We start from the raw sequence: 15473 nt of genomic DNA on the forward strand, positions 1-15473 counted from the left end.
TGGGAGGGCGAGCATGTTTGGCGCGACGCGGGCGTGAACCCGCAACCCTCGGATTACGATTCGCACGCCTTACGCGCTTGACCATGCCGGGCCTCGTTATTCCTCTCTAAATGCATAAAGAAAATATATTAGCAAACCGAACAGCCATAGTAGTTTGATTCGTGATCAAACTTTGTCTTTTGTCAAGGAAGTTATTCAAGACTTTGATAGCAAGAAAATATTTATGAAATATTTTATCAACACAGATTTATCTAAAGAGTAAATTTGAACTTGTAACAATAAACAATTATGTTTTTATATGTAACTGTAAGGAATTACTTATTTATTAAATGAATTTCTATTCCAGAGATGTTTGCCAGTAAAATTATGTTGCATTATTCTAGATTTTGGTTTCAGAAGCTTGACAGAACTAAGATATTAACTGGATAACTTCTGGTAGTGAAGAACATTTTTATAAAATCAAAACACGACATTTGTTCTGCCCTATTTCTACGTTTACCTTAATTGTAATAAACTGATAACTTAGTAAAGTTAATAAAAGTGAAAGACTACCAAAATAAGTTATTTCAACGTATTATAAAAAGTGAGTTTTGCATGCTTTAAATAATAGAATTTTTCTCTTTGTATAAGTAAAATTTATAGTTAAAAGCGCATTTGTAAAAGGATATTAACTTCACTTTAAAAGTTAGTTTCAATTTCAAATTAATACCAGTTAAAGATGACTTAGTGTAAAGACGTAATAAAAGAAGCATATGAATTAATATTAAAGCTATAAAGATACTGTGTACTTTAATTTTAATGTTTGTTGTAGTTTTAGTTTTGACCAGTTTAAAATACGAGTTTTTATTCTTAATGTGTTCTATAGTTTTACTTCAAGTTTTGATAAGAACATAAAAGTGAAGCTCTGACTGAATCATGGAATTATTAAAGATAAAGGTTGAACCAGTTTGTAAAGATACTTTGTCGGATACCAAACTGGTGGAAAGTGAAGAGACTTTTACGCAACCTGTTAGTAAGTGTGTATCTTTATTATTCAAATGTATTGTGGTCTTTACAACACAGATAGTGTAAATTTAACCCGTTTCATTTTAACAATGTCTGAATTTTCCATCATTGGTTAGAAAGTTTTATTCATAATGTGTTTTGACTTTCTGCCCCAGAGATATGTGCCAATAAAATTAGGTTGCACTGTTTTAGTCTTTAAGTTGAGAAACCTGAGGCCAACAACAATGTATTAATTATTTTTTTATACCATCACTTGAGTGTGGTTAAATCCAATACCAGCTTAGCGTGACTGTGTTCTGTACAATTACTTAGGGGATTAAGTGGGAAGCTAGTGATAGTAAAGTATTTTTATGACACTGAACTCAACATTTGTTTTATATTTTTACCTTACTTGTAATAACTTGATAATATTTTATTGGAAGACTACTAAAATAAGTTATTTCAAGAGTATAAAATAATAGTCGGTGACATTTCCTTGTTATGCAAGTAAAAAAAAAGTCGAAAGTGCATTTGTTAAAAATATTTATTTTCAATTCGAGCTGGATAATTAGTGAAGTACACAAATTATTTAAGTTTTAGGATCATTGATTAAGTACTTTCAACTACTTTTTTATTTGGAATAATCAAAGATAGTAATAATCAGAAACAAGAATTTGAATCTAACAACATCCCATGGTGTTTAGTTTTGAGTGCAGATTGGAAGAATCTTTTTCCATTATGTCTGTTTTCTTTTTACATATTTGTTTCCTCTGTTACATTGTTCTTCTAATTGGGAGCCAATGCCTATATCATTGTTAAGATATCTGCCTCCTTGAAATGTAATTAAAGGATGACAAGTGACCATTTAGTCCACCTATGCCATCCTGTCCACTGAATTAATTGTGACACCAAAATCTTTAAAGCCAGCCCTTCCCATTCAACTGTTTATCAAGCCTTTTTATGAATGTCTTTTTTATTAGCTGTGTCTACCACATCTGAAGGCAAAATGTTTTGAAGACCAGCCATTCTGTGTTTACTGAAGATGACTTTTAACTTGGTAAACTTTATACTTGCATCTCTTTGACTCACCTCTCCTACCATTAAATAACAAAAATATTATGCAACAAAGCCGTCAGTTTCCTTGATAATCTTAAACACCTCAGTCTGATTCCTTCTAATTGTTCTTTTTCTGAGAGAAGTCTAGTTCAGAATAGTACCCAAAATATGGCCTAACCAATAAAATATAAAGTGAAATTATAACCTCTATATAATTGTATTAATTATTTCTGTACTTACATCCTAAAATTCTGTTTGCCCTTTTGCTACCAACAGCATATTGTTTTCATAGCTTAGGAAACTTATGAACTACACAGGTAGATCTTTTTTTTCTCTAACATTTTTGAGGTTATTCCCATCAAAATTATACTCGAAATTTTTATTTTGACATTACACATACATTCTCTCGTTTTAATTATAGTTAAGACTCATCAGCCATTCATTCTCCCAACTTCCCAAGTAATTCAATTCCTTATTTAAAACAGTTGCATCCTTCTTGCAGTCAGCAACACCCAAAACTTCCAGTACAGTCATATTTCACTCTTACAAAGCTATAAATATGCTTCTTTGCCTTTTCAACTTTTTCATTTTACTGTATTTGCATTCACTTGTTTCAGCAATTTGTTTGCATTTATTTCTTGTTACCAAATTATAAGAGATTGTAGGATGAATTTGCAATCAATATATTGGCTTTGGAAATTACTTTTACTGGTACAACTTCACAAAAATCAGGTTTGACTTTATCTACAGAGGAGGTGCAGGCCTTAATTCATGGGAAGCTTAATTCACATGTTCAGCCAGAGAGTTCTTTCTGTTTTCAATGTGACAATGTTTCTGAGGAAAAATACAATAATTCATTAGACACTTTGTTCTCTCTTTTTCAGTACCTTCCACCAGATGATGTGGCATCAGGTCACTTACTTTGGTGCAGAACTGTTCTTCTTTTTTCTTCCTGTTGCTTCCACTTCTCCCAGCAGATCTGTGGTAAGTTTTTCAACATGTAAACTTCATGCCATGGTAGACCTGGTTCAAATGCCCTTTGTGTGGCATTGCCTTTATTGCATCCAGGAGAATTACGTATTTGTATCATTAGTACTCAGACTTTGATATGTTAGATATTTGTGTTCTTGGTCATCTAAATTTGTAAGTATTAATTATTACTCTGTATTTTCAGTAAATTGTATCATTTTTTGCAAGTGTCATTAATATTGTGTAATTTGTAGACTGCAAATGTTGTCACTTTATTGGTTCTATATTAATAAGTGCTTTACACAGGTATGTTTAGTCAGTTACATGTCATTACTACTAGTAACAGCTAATTCATTATTCTGTTTGAGTACTCGTTTTCTCATTGTTAACTATGTGCTTTCTGCTCTCCATTTTTGTCTGTATAGGAGTTAATTGAGTGTCCTTTATCATCTAGGTTAATTTAGAGGATTACTACATTATATGTTCATCATTAATGTGTTTTATAAGTCATTTTTGAGTTTGTATATTTGTTATTATTTCATACTTTGTGCACTTGGTATATTTAGATGGTTTATCCATTTCCTATTTAAAAACATTTTGTTAGCTTGGCAAGTTTAACTAGTTTGTACCTAATATGTAATTATGACTAGTAACATATAATTCATTGTTCTATTCGAATATATTTTCTTTTATCAGTGTTAATTATGTTCCTTGTCATTCCATTTTTTGACAATGTAGTGCTTCATTGTGCATCCTTTGTTGTGTAGGTTACTTTCATTGAATAGTAACTTATTACTGTGTTTTTTAGGTAATTTTAATTGGTTAGTACTTTCATCATTGTTACGTACTTTGTGAACGGGATAATATTAAATAGTTTGTTTATTTGATATTTATAAATACCTTGTTAACTAGGTAGTTTGTATGTTATGTATAATTACTACTAGTAACATGTAATTAATTTTTCTTACTGAATATTTTTTGTCGTATGTGTTCACTATGTTCCTCTTCTTTCTGATTTTCATAAGTGTGGTAATTAAATTTTGCCTTGTCATATATTACTGATGTGTTCATTTCTTTAGCATTTGTAGGGTTGAGCTTGGTTTTGGTTTTCCTTTATTTATGATCCCAATTTTCTAGGCTTCTTCTCCTTGGTGCCTACTTTGTTGATAGCTATTTATTGCTCAAAGTCAAGTGTTCCTGTTCAGGACCCTACCTTTCAGACTAATCTCAGCTCTTGAAAGTTCTCATTCCCATGGACTGGACTCTTATGCATTCTCTTTGGTGAACACTCCTTGATCGGTGAAATTTCTCCTTGGATTCCTGGCTTGATAGTTAGTCAGAGTCTTGGCCGTGACTACAGTGGGTGAATGCCGCTTACACCACCTTGTCCAAGTTTACATCTGTTCACATACTCTTCTTTATAGGAGTGTGGTTCTTACCTTGACATCCAGGATATTTCCAGTCTCTAGTTGATCAAGAAGTCTTCTTTTAATGTCACCTTTTATGAGTCATTGGCAATTTGTCCAGCTTTGTCCCACTTCTTTCCACATCTATGGAGGGTGGTAGTTATGGTACTTTTGACATCTCCATAGTGGCCACTTCTTTCATTGAACCAGGGAATACTAATTCCATGTATCTGTGCTTTCAGACACTGGATCTTCTTTTGAGACCATAGTCACTACATTGAAGTCTAAGCTTACCATTTTTCTGACTCCCTGAATTTGATGGTAGATCATATTCTACTCAAAGAGTAGTTCCTATTTCCACAGTTGTCCCCACTCTGTCTTCTCACATTCTTCTCTATAATTTCAGACCAGAGACTGACTCTATGTGTCATATCTTTCTTTTTCCAATCCATTAGACCTTCTTCCATGTCTATTTATCATAAATGATTATATACCTTCTGACTTTGGTCTCTTTGCCATAGTTTATCTCCTTCCCACCCTTTTGTTCTTTCCCACTTTTCACCTAGTAAAACCATAATTTTTTTATTGACAAAATGTTATACTTCTGAGGTGGTACCTTGCCTCAGTACACAGAACAATACACATATCTCCCTGAGAGACTTACCTGTCACTAGCCTTGAGCTAACTGACACTAAGACACAAGCATATGTTTAATGTGAATTTTCCTAATGCATGATGACATGATCATTTGATGACAGCCCTATATAAATAGGAAGGTGATACAACTTCCTTGTATGGTAACTTGTACTAACCAATGACATTCAAAATAACTTCATTCTTTTCCTTGTGATTTTATACATTGAAAATTGTAAATTAATTAGTTTAGATTTATAACAGTTCCATACTGATTTAAATTCAACTTCAGTTTTCCTGGTTTAGTGTTCATGATTCACATGACCAGTGTTTTTAAATTTTTATCCATTATCTGTACTCTAGCTCAGTACATATTTAGTCAATTTTACCAACTTTGTAACATAATAAATGAAAAAAAAGTGATATGAGTGCCACTGTTTTATCCTTATTAGTACCAACCAAGTAGTTCCAAATTAATCATGAGAGTTTCTGCTTCAAACCTATCAGGTCTACTTCCTGTATTTTATTTCAGTATTAGCAACTGAAAAAAAACTTGTGAAACACAAAACAATAAACCACTGCCTCTGACATTAGATTCTCTACATTGTACTATAATATAACACTTTCAATAGCAAACATGTTTCTGTGGTACAACAATACAAGATTCCTACACATTTTATCATAATCCTGGCTCCAGGAACACAAAGTGAGAGAACATATAAACTTGTTTACATCATTGTGATTCAAATGATAATAATCTAATTAGTAGTAATGTACATGAAATTGTGTGTGATACAGCTCTTTACAGTGTTTGGACTGATCCAATAAGTATAATAGGTATTTTGGTTTTAGTTATGCTAGAGACCATAGATGACCAATCCTTTAAATATATTAAGGTAATATAAGAAAATACAGAACTTGAGAGAGGTCAAACATAAGTTATACTTTTTTTTTTTTTTTTTTTTATAAACACACATTATTTATATCTCTACAAACAGAAGATAATTCCTGGGAAGATAGATAGATTTTCATGGACCAGTTTTGAAGTTTTCTGTATCATAAAAGGAAGGAGAAGAAGAGAACTGTGGTGGAACAACAGAGAACAATGAGGTAACTTACATGTTAAAACTGTTAGTTTTCTTATTAAAATGTTTATGTAGCTATAATGGTATTTTCTGTCTTTCATTTACCTAAAGTCTAACCAGTAGTGAGATGTTTGTAGTCATGTTGTTATATTTTATCTTCTGATATAACAGACAGAATGTTTTTTCTATGTTGTGTATCATTACAACATCTACCTTTGTGTCAGTGAAGATACAAAGTGCTCAAGTAGAGAATTTACTTAACTCATTTGTTACGTGACAAAGTTTTAAGTAAGTTCTAAAGGTATCTTTTGAAATAAAGAAATTAAAGCATAGACAAAATAACTTTGAATGACAACATATAATTTTATTCTAATTGACATAACTTGGTACTAAAGGTGGCTAATTAACTGTTGAATTTAACACAGTGACTTGTTTAGAAAAGGGCTAAGAGAATATTGCATTTCATGGTAATGAAGACTTGAGGGTAAAAAGGTATTTTTAAGAATTAATCTAGGAAATTACTGTCTGAAAGTAACATTAGTTATTGCAACACTATACTAACATATTTTCAAAGTTGATTCTACACTTCATTTATAGCAAACCTTTATCTTTAACATCTTTTGTTACCTGCATTTTATGTTTCTATCATGTTTAAGTTGTGAAGAAAAGTTTAAAAGTGTGAAAACTGCATCATAACTGTTCTTAACTATTAATATTTTGATGTTTATGTTTCACTATTAAAATGAGTTTAATTTCATCAGATGAGTGTATTAATTACGTTTGTTGTATCTTATGTTTTGATTTTAGATATAATCACCTGTTGTGGAAGTCAGTTTTCTGGCAATTATGTCTTAAGAAAAGAAGATTCCTTCAGAAAAATCCCAAAACTCAACAGTGATCTTTTTGAGAAACAAATTTAAGTGAAAATAATGTGAAATAATGTATGTCAGGATAGTGGTAAATGATACAATCAGTTAATCTGTGGACAGTATTTGGAACATTAGATAATATAATACAACAAAATAGGATAAACACTGGAGAAGACCATATACTTGTATAGTTTATGGGAAAACTTCAGAAGAAATAGTCTCATAAAAGATCAAAGAACACATACTACAAAGACACTTCATAGTTGTACAGTATGTGGAAAACAGTTAGGAACAGATAATGAATTAAAACTGATTAAGAAAATACATTCTGTGGAAAAATCCTATAATTGCACAGTTTGTGGAAAACAATTTAGAAATAATAGTAGCTTAAAAATACATGAAAGAATACACACTGGAGAGAGACTTTATAGTTGTGAATTTTGTGGAAAACAATTTGAAACAAATAGTATGTTAAAAACACATCTAAGTGTGCACACTGGGGAGAAATCTTATAGTTTTGCAGTTTGTAAAAATCATTATGGCACAAAAGGTTAATTAAAAAGACATCAAAGTATATACACTAGGGAAAAAAAAACCTTACACTTGTATTGTCTTTGGAATATGCTTTGGTACAAATAGTAAATTGAGAAAACACCAAAGAATACATACTAGGTAGAAACCTTACAGTTTTATGGTGTGTGGGAAATACTTTGGGACAAATGGTATATTGAAAATACATCTGAGAACTCACGGTGGAAAGAAGCCTTACAGTTGTACAGTTTGTAGAAAATGTTTTGGAACAAATAGTGAATTAAGAATACACCAAAGAATACCTATTGGGGAGAAACCTTACACTGTGTGGGAAACATATTTTGAAAATACATAATGGAGAGAAACCTTATGCTTGTGCAGTTTGTATAAAACAATTTGTGACAAGTAATGACTAAGAGAAATGTCAAGGAATATACACTGGGGAAAAAACTTTCAGTTGTATGGTGTGTGGGAAATATTTTCAAACAAAAGATGGGCTAAAAACACATCAAAGTATTCATACTGGGGAAAACCATACATTGTACAGTTTGTGGAAAATGCTTTAGAACAAACAATAACTTATAAACACATCTAAGAACTCACACTGGAGAAAAACCTTACATTTGTGCAGTTTGTGAAAATTACTGGAACAAAACATGAATTAAAGAATCATCTAGGAATACACGTAGATGGTAACTTAACTGTTGAATAGTATGTGGGAATAATGCTTTCAATGAAATGATGTGTTAAAAGTACATCAGTAAGGAATAAAACCTTATAGTTGAGCAATTTGTGAAAACAATTTTTGGGTAACTTTAGTATTAATGCATAATAATGCATTAAATGATACATATTTGGAAAGCTTTACAATTTAATCCTTGGAGAACATGAGAGACTACACACTTTCAAGAAACCATATTATTATGTAATTGTGTGTGTGTTAGAAATGTGTGTGTTAAATTTACTTTAGAAATCAACACCATAGACTCTTTATAACTAAACTAATAATTGCACAGTTTAGATCTAATTTCCTTTAACTACATTTATGAATGTGCATTTATAGCCTGATAGTGGCCAAGAATATTTCATGCACTATGAAATTTTGTGTGAAAACACTGGTAAACTGGCACACTGGCTCTTCTGCTTGCCAGCCATTTCTTCACCTTCTTCATGTGTCTGATTTACATCCACTGTACTTGAGTATAATAGGTCTTCATCTTCAATGACAAAGTCACAGTTTTCTGGTTTTTCATTTATAACAGCCACAGCTATAGTGTCAATCTGGGCCTAAGTAACAAATGCATTTCACATTCTTCCACTTAGTGTGGAGTATCTACCTTCATTTTTGCTGTGGGAAACTTTCTTATTGTTAACATAATCTGCACACATGCTCATCAGATACTTGACTGGTTCTCAATGCTGCTCCACTTTCTTGTAGGACTTTCACTTTCTTTTTTCTGACATGACCTTCACCTTGCATATTGTGGTTTGTTTTGCAGCTCTCAATGTTTTTCACCAGCTCCAATTACCACTGACGCTGTTGATAGTTTGCTAACTTGAGAGTACCATCAATCATACACTACCAAGTTATTGTAATAGCACTTTCTTCTTGTGATGAATCTGAAAGGTTGTGTCTATTTTGTGTCTTCTGGTAGCACAATCCATGTTGACAGTCACTTTTTTTTTTTGGCTAGTACCATCTATCTAGGTAGCTCCAACTATTTAATGATGAGATTCTGCTATTAATTGTTTGCAACAAATTTGCACTCACTCACAACATGCTCCATTTTATAACAAGTATAGCATCTCTTCTCCCTTTTGTCTATCGAGTTCTTTTCACCTTTGGTGGCTTTTTGCTTCTAATTATCCAATTCATTTTTGACATTAACTGGTTATTCTTGGATTTGCCAGTTATGTTCCCTCCCTAGGTTTCCCTATACTGCTCTCCAACTTGATCACCTTTTCCACATCGTTTGGTTCTCTCTCCTTCAGAAGAATGACGTGTGAGTATAGCACATGGTCATGAACTGTTCATGTATTAATAGATCTGCCAGTCCTTCAATATAAACTTTAGCATTTGTCATTTCAATCCACCTTGTAAAGTACTGCTCTATAATTGCAACAAACTGAAATACATTTTGTTTGATGTTTGGTTTAACTTCTCTGAACATCTGATGAAAACCTTCTGTGGTAAGTTTATACCATTTCTGCAAGATCACTTTTAACTTGTTTCAATTGTTTCATAATCCTTAAAATTTTTGACATCGTCCAAGCATATACTCGTATGCCTTTTCTTGTGAGAAGGGGGTTGAGACAGACCACTCAGTCACCTTTGTCCCTTTTATGAGTTTTGGCAAAGCTTTCATATCTTGCCAAGAAAGTATCTTATCATCTTTCCGTTTATCAGATTAGAGCAGCTTCATTTGATGGTTCTGACTCCATTGCCTTTCTTCCATCCTCTGTCTTTTTTTTTTTTTATTGAACTTGATGATCAAAATTTAAACTCTTATTATCTCTGTTTCCACTATCTCCTTTTCTTATCTTTCAGTTTGTGCTCTTATTTTTCCTACTTCATACTCATCTTTTTCTTTCAATCTTTCTTCCCCTTTCTTTACAAATGCTCATCTCTCTCTCTAGGCCTTGTTGTTTACCAACCTCTTATAGATCACCTTCTTTAAGCCCAAGTCATTCATTCCTTTCTATAGTGTGAGCGACAACTCTGACACTGTTATTCAGTTATCTTAAACGTATCTGATTAATATTGCAATTTGTTGTTAACTAATCATTTACCAAACATATATGAGTTACCTTTGAAAAAAAAGTGAGGAGAACAAAGACGGAAGGCCCTAACAGTAAACCTAGAAATTATCCACTTGTGACATGAATAAAGGTTGAATTAACTCCATATACAATAACTTTCGTCTCGTCCATCTAGCCAATTTTATATCAATGTAGAAACCTATATTTCACACAGACAGAGAATTGTTTGAAAAGCTTTTTTCTTTTATGTGGCATTGCATAATATACTTTCTGAAAATCCAGGTCCACCAAATCTACATGCATGCCCTTTTGAAAGAATGTAAAAAAATTAGATAAGATTATACCCTAATAAAACCACGTTTACTATGCAACAAAATTTTAAACTTTGTTAAATGACTTTACAAAGCATCTTTTATCAGACTTTGAAAAAACTTTCTCACAACTGAAATAGATCTAACAGACTTGTAATTAATGGAACAATTTGTATTACTTCTGTTATTAGAGGAGTAACAGCCAACTTCTTATATGCGTTTTAAAATTTTAACCTTAAAATTTTTTTGTCAATCAACCTGGTTCTTTGCTTGCATTCACCTTTTTCTTCTTTTCTTTCCATAATGTTCCCCAGTAGGACAGTGGTTCATCTGCAGATTTCCAATGCTAAAATAAGGGGTTTGATTCCCCTCAGTGGACACAACTGCTAACTCGACATGGCTTTGCCATAAGAAAACAAACACACGTTATACCTTGTCCAGTGCCACAGCAGTACGTCTGCGGGCACACACCACTAGGAATTGGGTTTGGATAGCCCATTGTACCTTTGTGCTTATTTCCAACCAACCTTCTATAATGAATATGCCTGTCTTAATTACTCAAAAAATTATTTTTAAAAGTTTTACACATTTTTATAAGTAATTCCAGTAACTTTAGTTGCTCAATTCACGACAAATAATTTTTGTTTCATCCTAAGCAGAAATATGCACAATGGATAGTTGTAAATTGAACCTCAGATTTTAGTGTTCAAAGTCTATATACTTGATTTTGTCCTATAGTCTGGAGTAAAGAAACGACGAACTTGGGCTTATGGAAAAAGACATAATTATCTGAATAAACTGCTGTCATAATAGGTATTCACACTAAGAACTTTTCTATCAGATGATATAAAATATGGAAGATATGTGCGACTCATCAAATTCACTGAAGACGTGGCATTCCATTTATAGTAAGTTAAATCAAGTACTTAACTTTATAATCCCTCTCTTGGTGAAAAAAAGCTCTAAATTTAAACAAAATATTTAAACCAAAATGAACAAAACAACTAAACTTACAAGATAAAACCAGAAGAAATCACTAACTTTATTGCAATTTAAGATGTAATCTGTACCTTAAATTCACTACCACCAAAATGAGAAGGAATATTTTCCAACTCGGAAAATATTATTTCACATTTTGATATTGAAATGGAACAAAGTACTTTGTTAAATTTTGGATTTGACTTCCGTGGTGAAAATAGAATGTGACCCATGCTCAAATTACCTTTGCTAGTAAAGCGCTAAATTAAAATTTTTATTTCACCAGTGCATTTATTTATTAACCAAACCAAATTTATTTATGATCGCACAAATTCTCTCCAAAATTGAAACTTAATCAGTTTATGAATTTTTCTTAACAAATTATCCCTTGTTTTATCACAATTATATGAGTGCTTTATTTTTGAAGGAATGTCTGCTTGGATATTTCCTATAGTATTTTCAGCTGAAAACTGATTTATCGATAAGTTTCAGAGAATGAAAAGTACTAATAAGAGTTTTTCTGCATGATGAGATAATTGATCATTGACACCTCTAAACTTCTTGTAAGTGCTAAAATCTTGGGAAAGTATCAAACAGATTTTTAAAGTTTTGAAGAATTTCCTGTTATAAGTACATTTCAATACCTATGTTTATTTCTGTAGAATTTTCTTTTTTTTGCATGTGACGTATATTGTTGGCTGTGTATTGCGCAAGTCCCACCTTTTTTATTTAAAATGTAGAAGATTATTGAGAGTAAAAATAAACAATATTTATTTCACGAAAATATTAGATCGTTTTCGAACATTATTGAAGCTTCGAAAAACATCTCGCGTGTCTTACAGAAGCAGCTAGCCTAAAGACAGTAGATAAAGATTATCATTCAGCTACAGCCAGTGAGATAAAGGATTCGGAAACTATAATTATGATAAGCGTATTTTAATCGGAAAACTACAGAATTTGACCAAGAACGTTTATAGATATCGAACAGTACAAATCGTTCATCTTCAGTGAATTACTCTGTACGTTATTATTTTTATGAGGACATTAAATATTATTGCCAGTGAAAACTTGTGGATGTTGCAAGTTTAGCCAGTTGTCAAAAGATGTGTATAGGGATATCAACAAACAATTAATTTGGTCTCCGAGAAAATCGATAAATGATTCAGTTTGTTTGTTTGTTTTGAATTTCTTCCAAAACTACACGAGAGCTATCTGTGTTAGCCATCCGTGATTGAACAGTGTAAGACTAGGGGGAAGGCAGCTGATCATTACCACTCACCGCCAACTCTTGGGCTACTCTTTTACCAACGAATAGTGGGATTGACCGTACCATTATAACGCCCCCACGGTTAAATGATTCAGTTCCAGACCAAATATGAGACTCGGTACTGTTTGTAATAAAAAAAACAACTTTTACATATAAACCACCATTTGTAATAACTATTAGTTAAAACTGTTATAGTAAATTGTATTCTGTTTTTTGTTTGTTTGTATAATAAAATATATTTATGTTAAAAATTGTGTATCAATCTTATTAGCAAATAGCATATATTTGATATAAATTAACATTTAGTTAACTTCTAATTTAAAATTAAAATTTCCGCTTATTTGAAATAGTAATACATAACGTATGTAACACAATATTTCTAAGACTCGTTCGAAGTGAATTAAAATACATAACAAAGTACATGTATTCATAGCTTCTTTGAGAAAATGTTCCGTAGGATACTTATTGTTTCGCTTTCACAAACCAACAAAACATCTAACACAGAAAAAAAGACATTTAAATATCACGCAATAATTAAAATTAACTGTTTCATTACTTTGACTTCATGCACGATATAACTTGACAAAATATTTCATTTTACCCGATAGTTTTTAGTTTTATCTCACACAAATTTTACAACGATGGACACTATACTTCCACGTTTTATTACGTCATCAAAATCTAGATTTAATTAAAATAAAGCCATTGTCTTAGCGACAGTCTGACTGTTCATGTTTTCAACAATGTTGCTCTTATACGTTATTTGAATGAAGTTACAACTTAAGTTTTGGTTTTTATTATATATATTTTTATTTGTATTACATGTATTTTAGAAAGGATGGCAATGTTACAAGGCCATAGAGTTTTGATTGAAAGTCTTTTTGTCAAACTCAAAGGTAGTATTTGTTGTTGAAGGCCTGGCATGGCCAAGCGCGTAAGGCGTGCGACTCGTAATCCGAGGGTCGCGGGTTCGCGCCCGCGTCGCGCTAAACATGCTCGCCCTCTCAGCCGTGGGGGCGTATAATGTGTGGTTAATCTCACTATTCGTTGGTAAAAGAGTAGCCCAAGAGTTGGCGGTGGGTGGTGATGACTTCCCTCTAGTCTTACACTGCTAAATTAGGGACGGCTAGCACAGATAGCCCTCGAGTAGCTTTGTGCGAAATTCCAAAACAAACAAACTTGTTGTTGATGCGATGAAAATCTGTACTAAATATTCTATTGAAATGGATTTATGTTGATAACTAAACTACAATATGAAACAATAAACAAGTATGTTTTTATATGTACCAAGAGGATACACAGCTGAAAATTAAAATTTGCTTATTAATACTGTTGAATACAGGAAGAAATTGGATTTAGAATATATTTTCTTCTAATGTGGAGAAAATTCCAAATAGTTCTTTTATAAAATAGAATCGGTAAAATTTAATTTTCCTTTGTCCATCTTGCGGTAATACATTTGTGCTTGCATTATCCACCCACACTTAATGTTGCTATTAGCCCTTCTACTACCAGTGTTAGAGGAAATGTTAGTGTTCCAAGCTTAGAATTACTGGACTTCATTTTAGGTATTTTCATATAATCCTGGTTCGTTAGTTCTACCATTCATTTATATCTGTTTCATATTTTAAATGTAATTTGGTATTTGATGGAACTTATTTAACATCCAAGAACTGCATGACGAATGAGTGGTCTCGCACCGAATACTCTTGATTTTATGATAAATAATCACCAGCATTTTGTGATTGAAATAAAATAATTATCTAACATAATTAAGGCTTGCAACAAGTTTATTTGAAAAGGTTATGATGAATCATTCTAGTTATTACAAAAATTATTTAGATTATGCTTAATTTACTTTAAGAAGTGGTTAAACACTAGATTCCTACGAAAATGAGTAGTTGATTAAATATCATTTGAAAATTATTACTTTTTTGAACTAATTTAATTTCTCATGTTTTTTATTTATAGTTTACAAGATGTTATGTATTACTTTTAAAATTAATTAAATATAAACAAGTGAAATATAAATACCACTATTTATCTCTTGCATCAAAATAATTGTAAGGAATTATATTTATAATTTATTAATCTTTAATTTGACACCAAGAGAAGTCAGAGGCACCTTCAGGTTAAACATAGAAGTGTTGTGATACTTGTTATGTTTATATTCATCATTAAAACCAAAGTTTATATATTATAAAGCTACTGACTTATTATTTACAATGATGACTTGTTTTAATTTAATTTTATGTGTTAGATCTATCTCGTATAAACCTATTCCTCAGTTATAATATGCATGCTTAAAGTACATGAAATTGTTGACAGTGACTGCCTTAGATTCTTATTGCGCATTTTGTTTCAAACCCAGTTAATGGCAGGTTGAGAGGACTTATTTTTAGTGTAAAAACCTAGTAATAAAATGAAACATTTATAAAAATATTTCAACTCAACATTGTTACAATTCTTCATTCTTAGTTTATTTCTATGTTTGACTTTAATCCTTAAATAGCGGGAATGTTGTAGGTAGCAGCATCAATTGATGATGGCTGCAGTTTAGGGGTTAATGCATTTATTTAAAGGTAACTGGCTTCCCACAGCTGGCTGCAAACAGTGAAAGGTAA

General features: G+C 31.8%; 1 protein-coding gene across 2 annotated transcripts in view; it reads left to right on the plus strand.

Annotated features, from left to right (window-relative positions):
* The first annotated feature begins 391 nt into the window (after positions 1 to 391).
* LOC143225417 (uncharacterized) overlaps positions 392 to 15473 on the plus strand; it is a 118982-nt gene continuing 103900 nt past the window's right edge. Inside the window, exons 1-4 of one of the 2 annotated variants that reach the window (XR_013013832.1) lie at positions 874 to 1012; positions 2925 to 3024; positions 6047 to 6158; positions 6941 to 11522. Coding sequence is in view for 1 of the 2 variants with exons in the window: in XM_076454822.1 (XP_076310937.1) it covers positions 916 to 1012 (97 nt within the window). In the remaining variant the exon portion in view is untranslated. Of the gene's footprint in view, positions 584 to 865; positions 1013 to 2924; positions 3025 to 6046; positions 6159 to 6940; positions 11523 to 15473 lie in introns of those variants that run through there. The other variant, XM_076454822.1, reaches the window with a different exon arrangement.

This window comes from Tachypleus tridentatus, chromosome 9 (genome assembly GCF_004210375.1).
Source record: "Tachypleus tridentatus isolate NWPU-2018 chromosome 9, ASM421037v1, whole genome shotgun sequence".
NCBI lineage: Eukaryota > Metazoa > Arthropoda > Merostomata > Xiphosura > Limulidae > Tachypleus > Tachypleus tridentatus.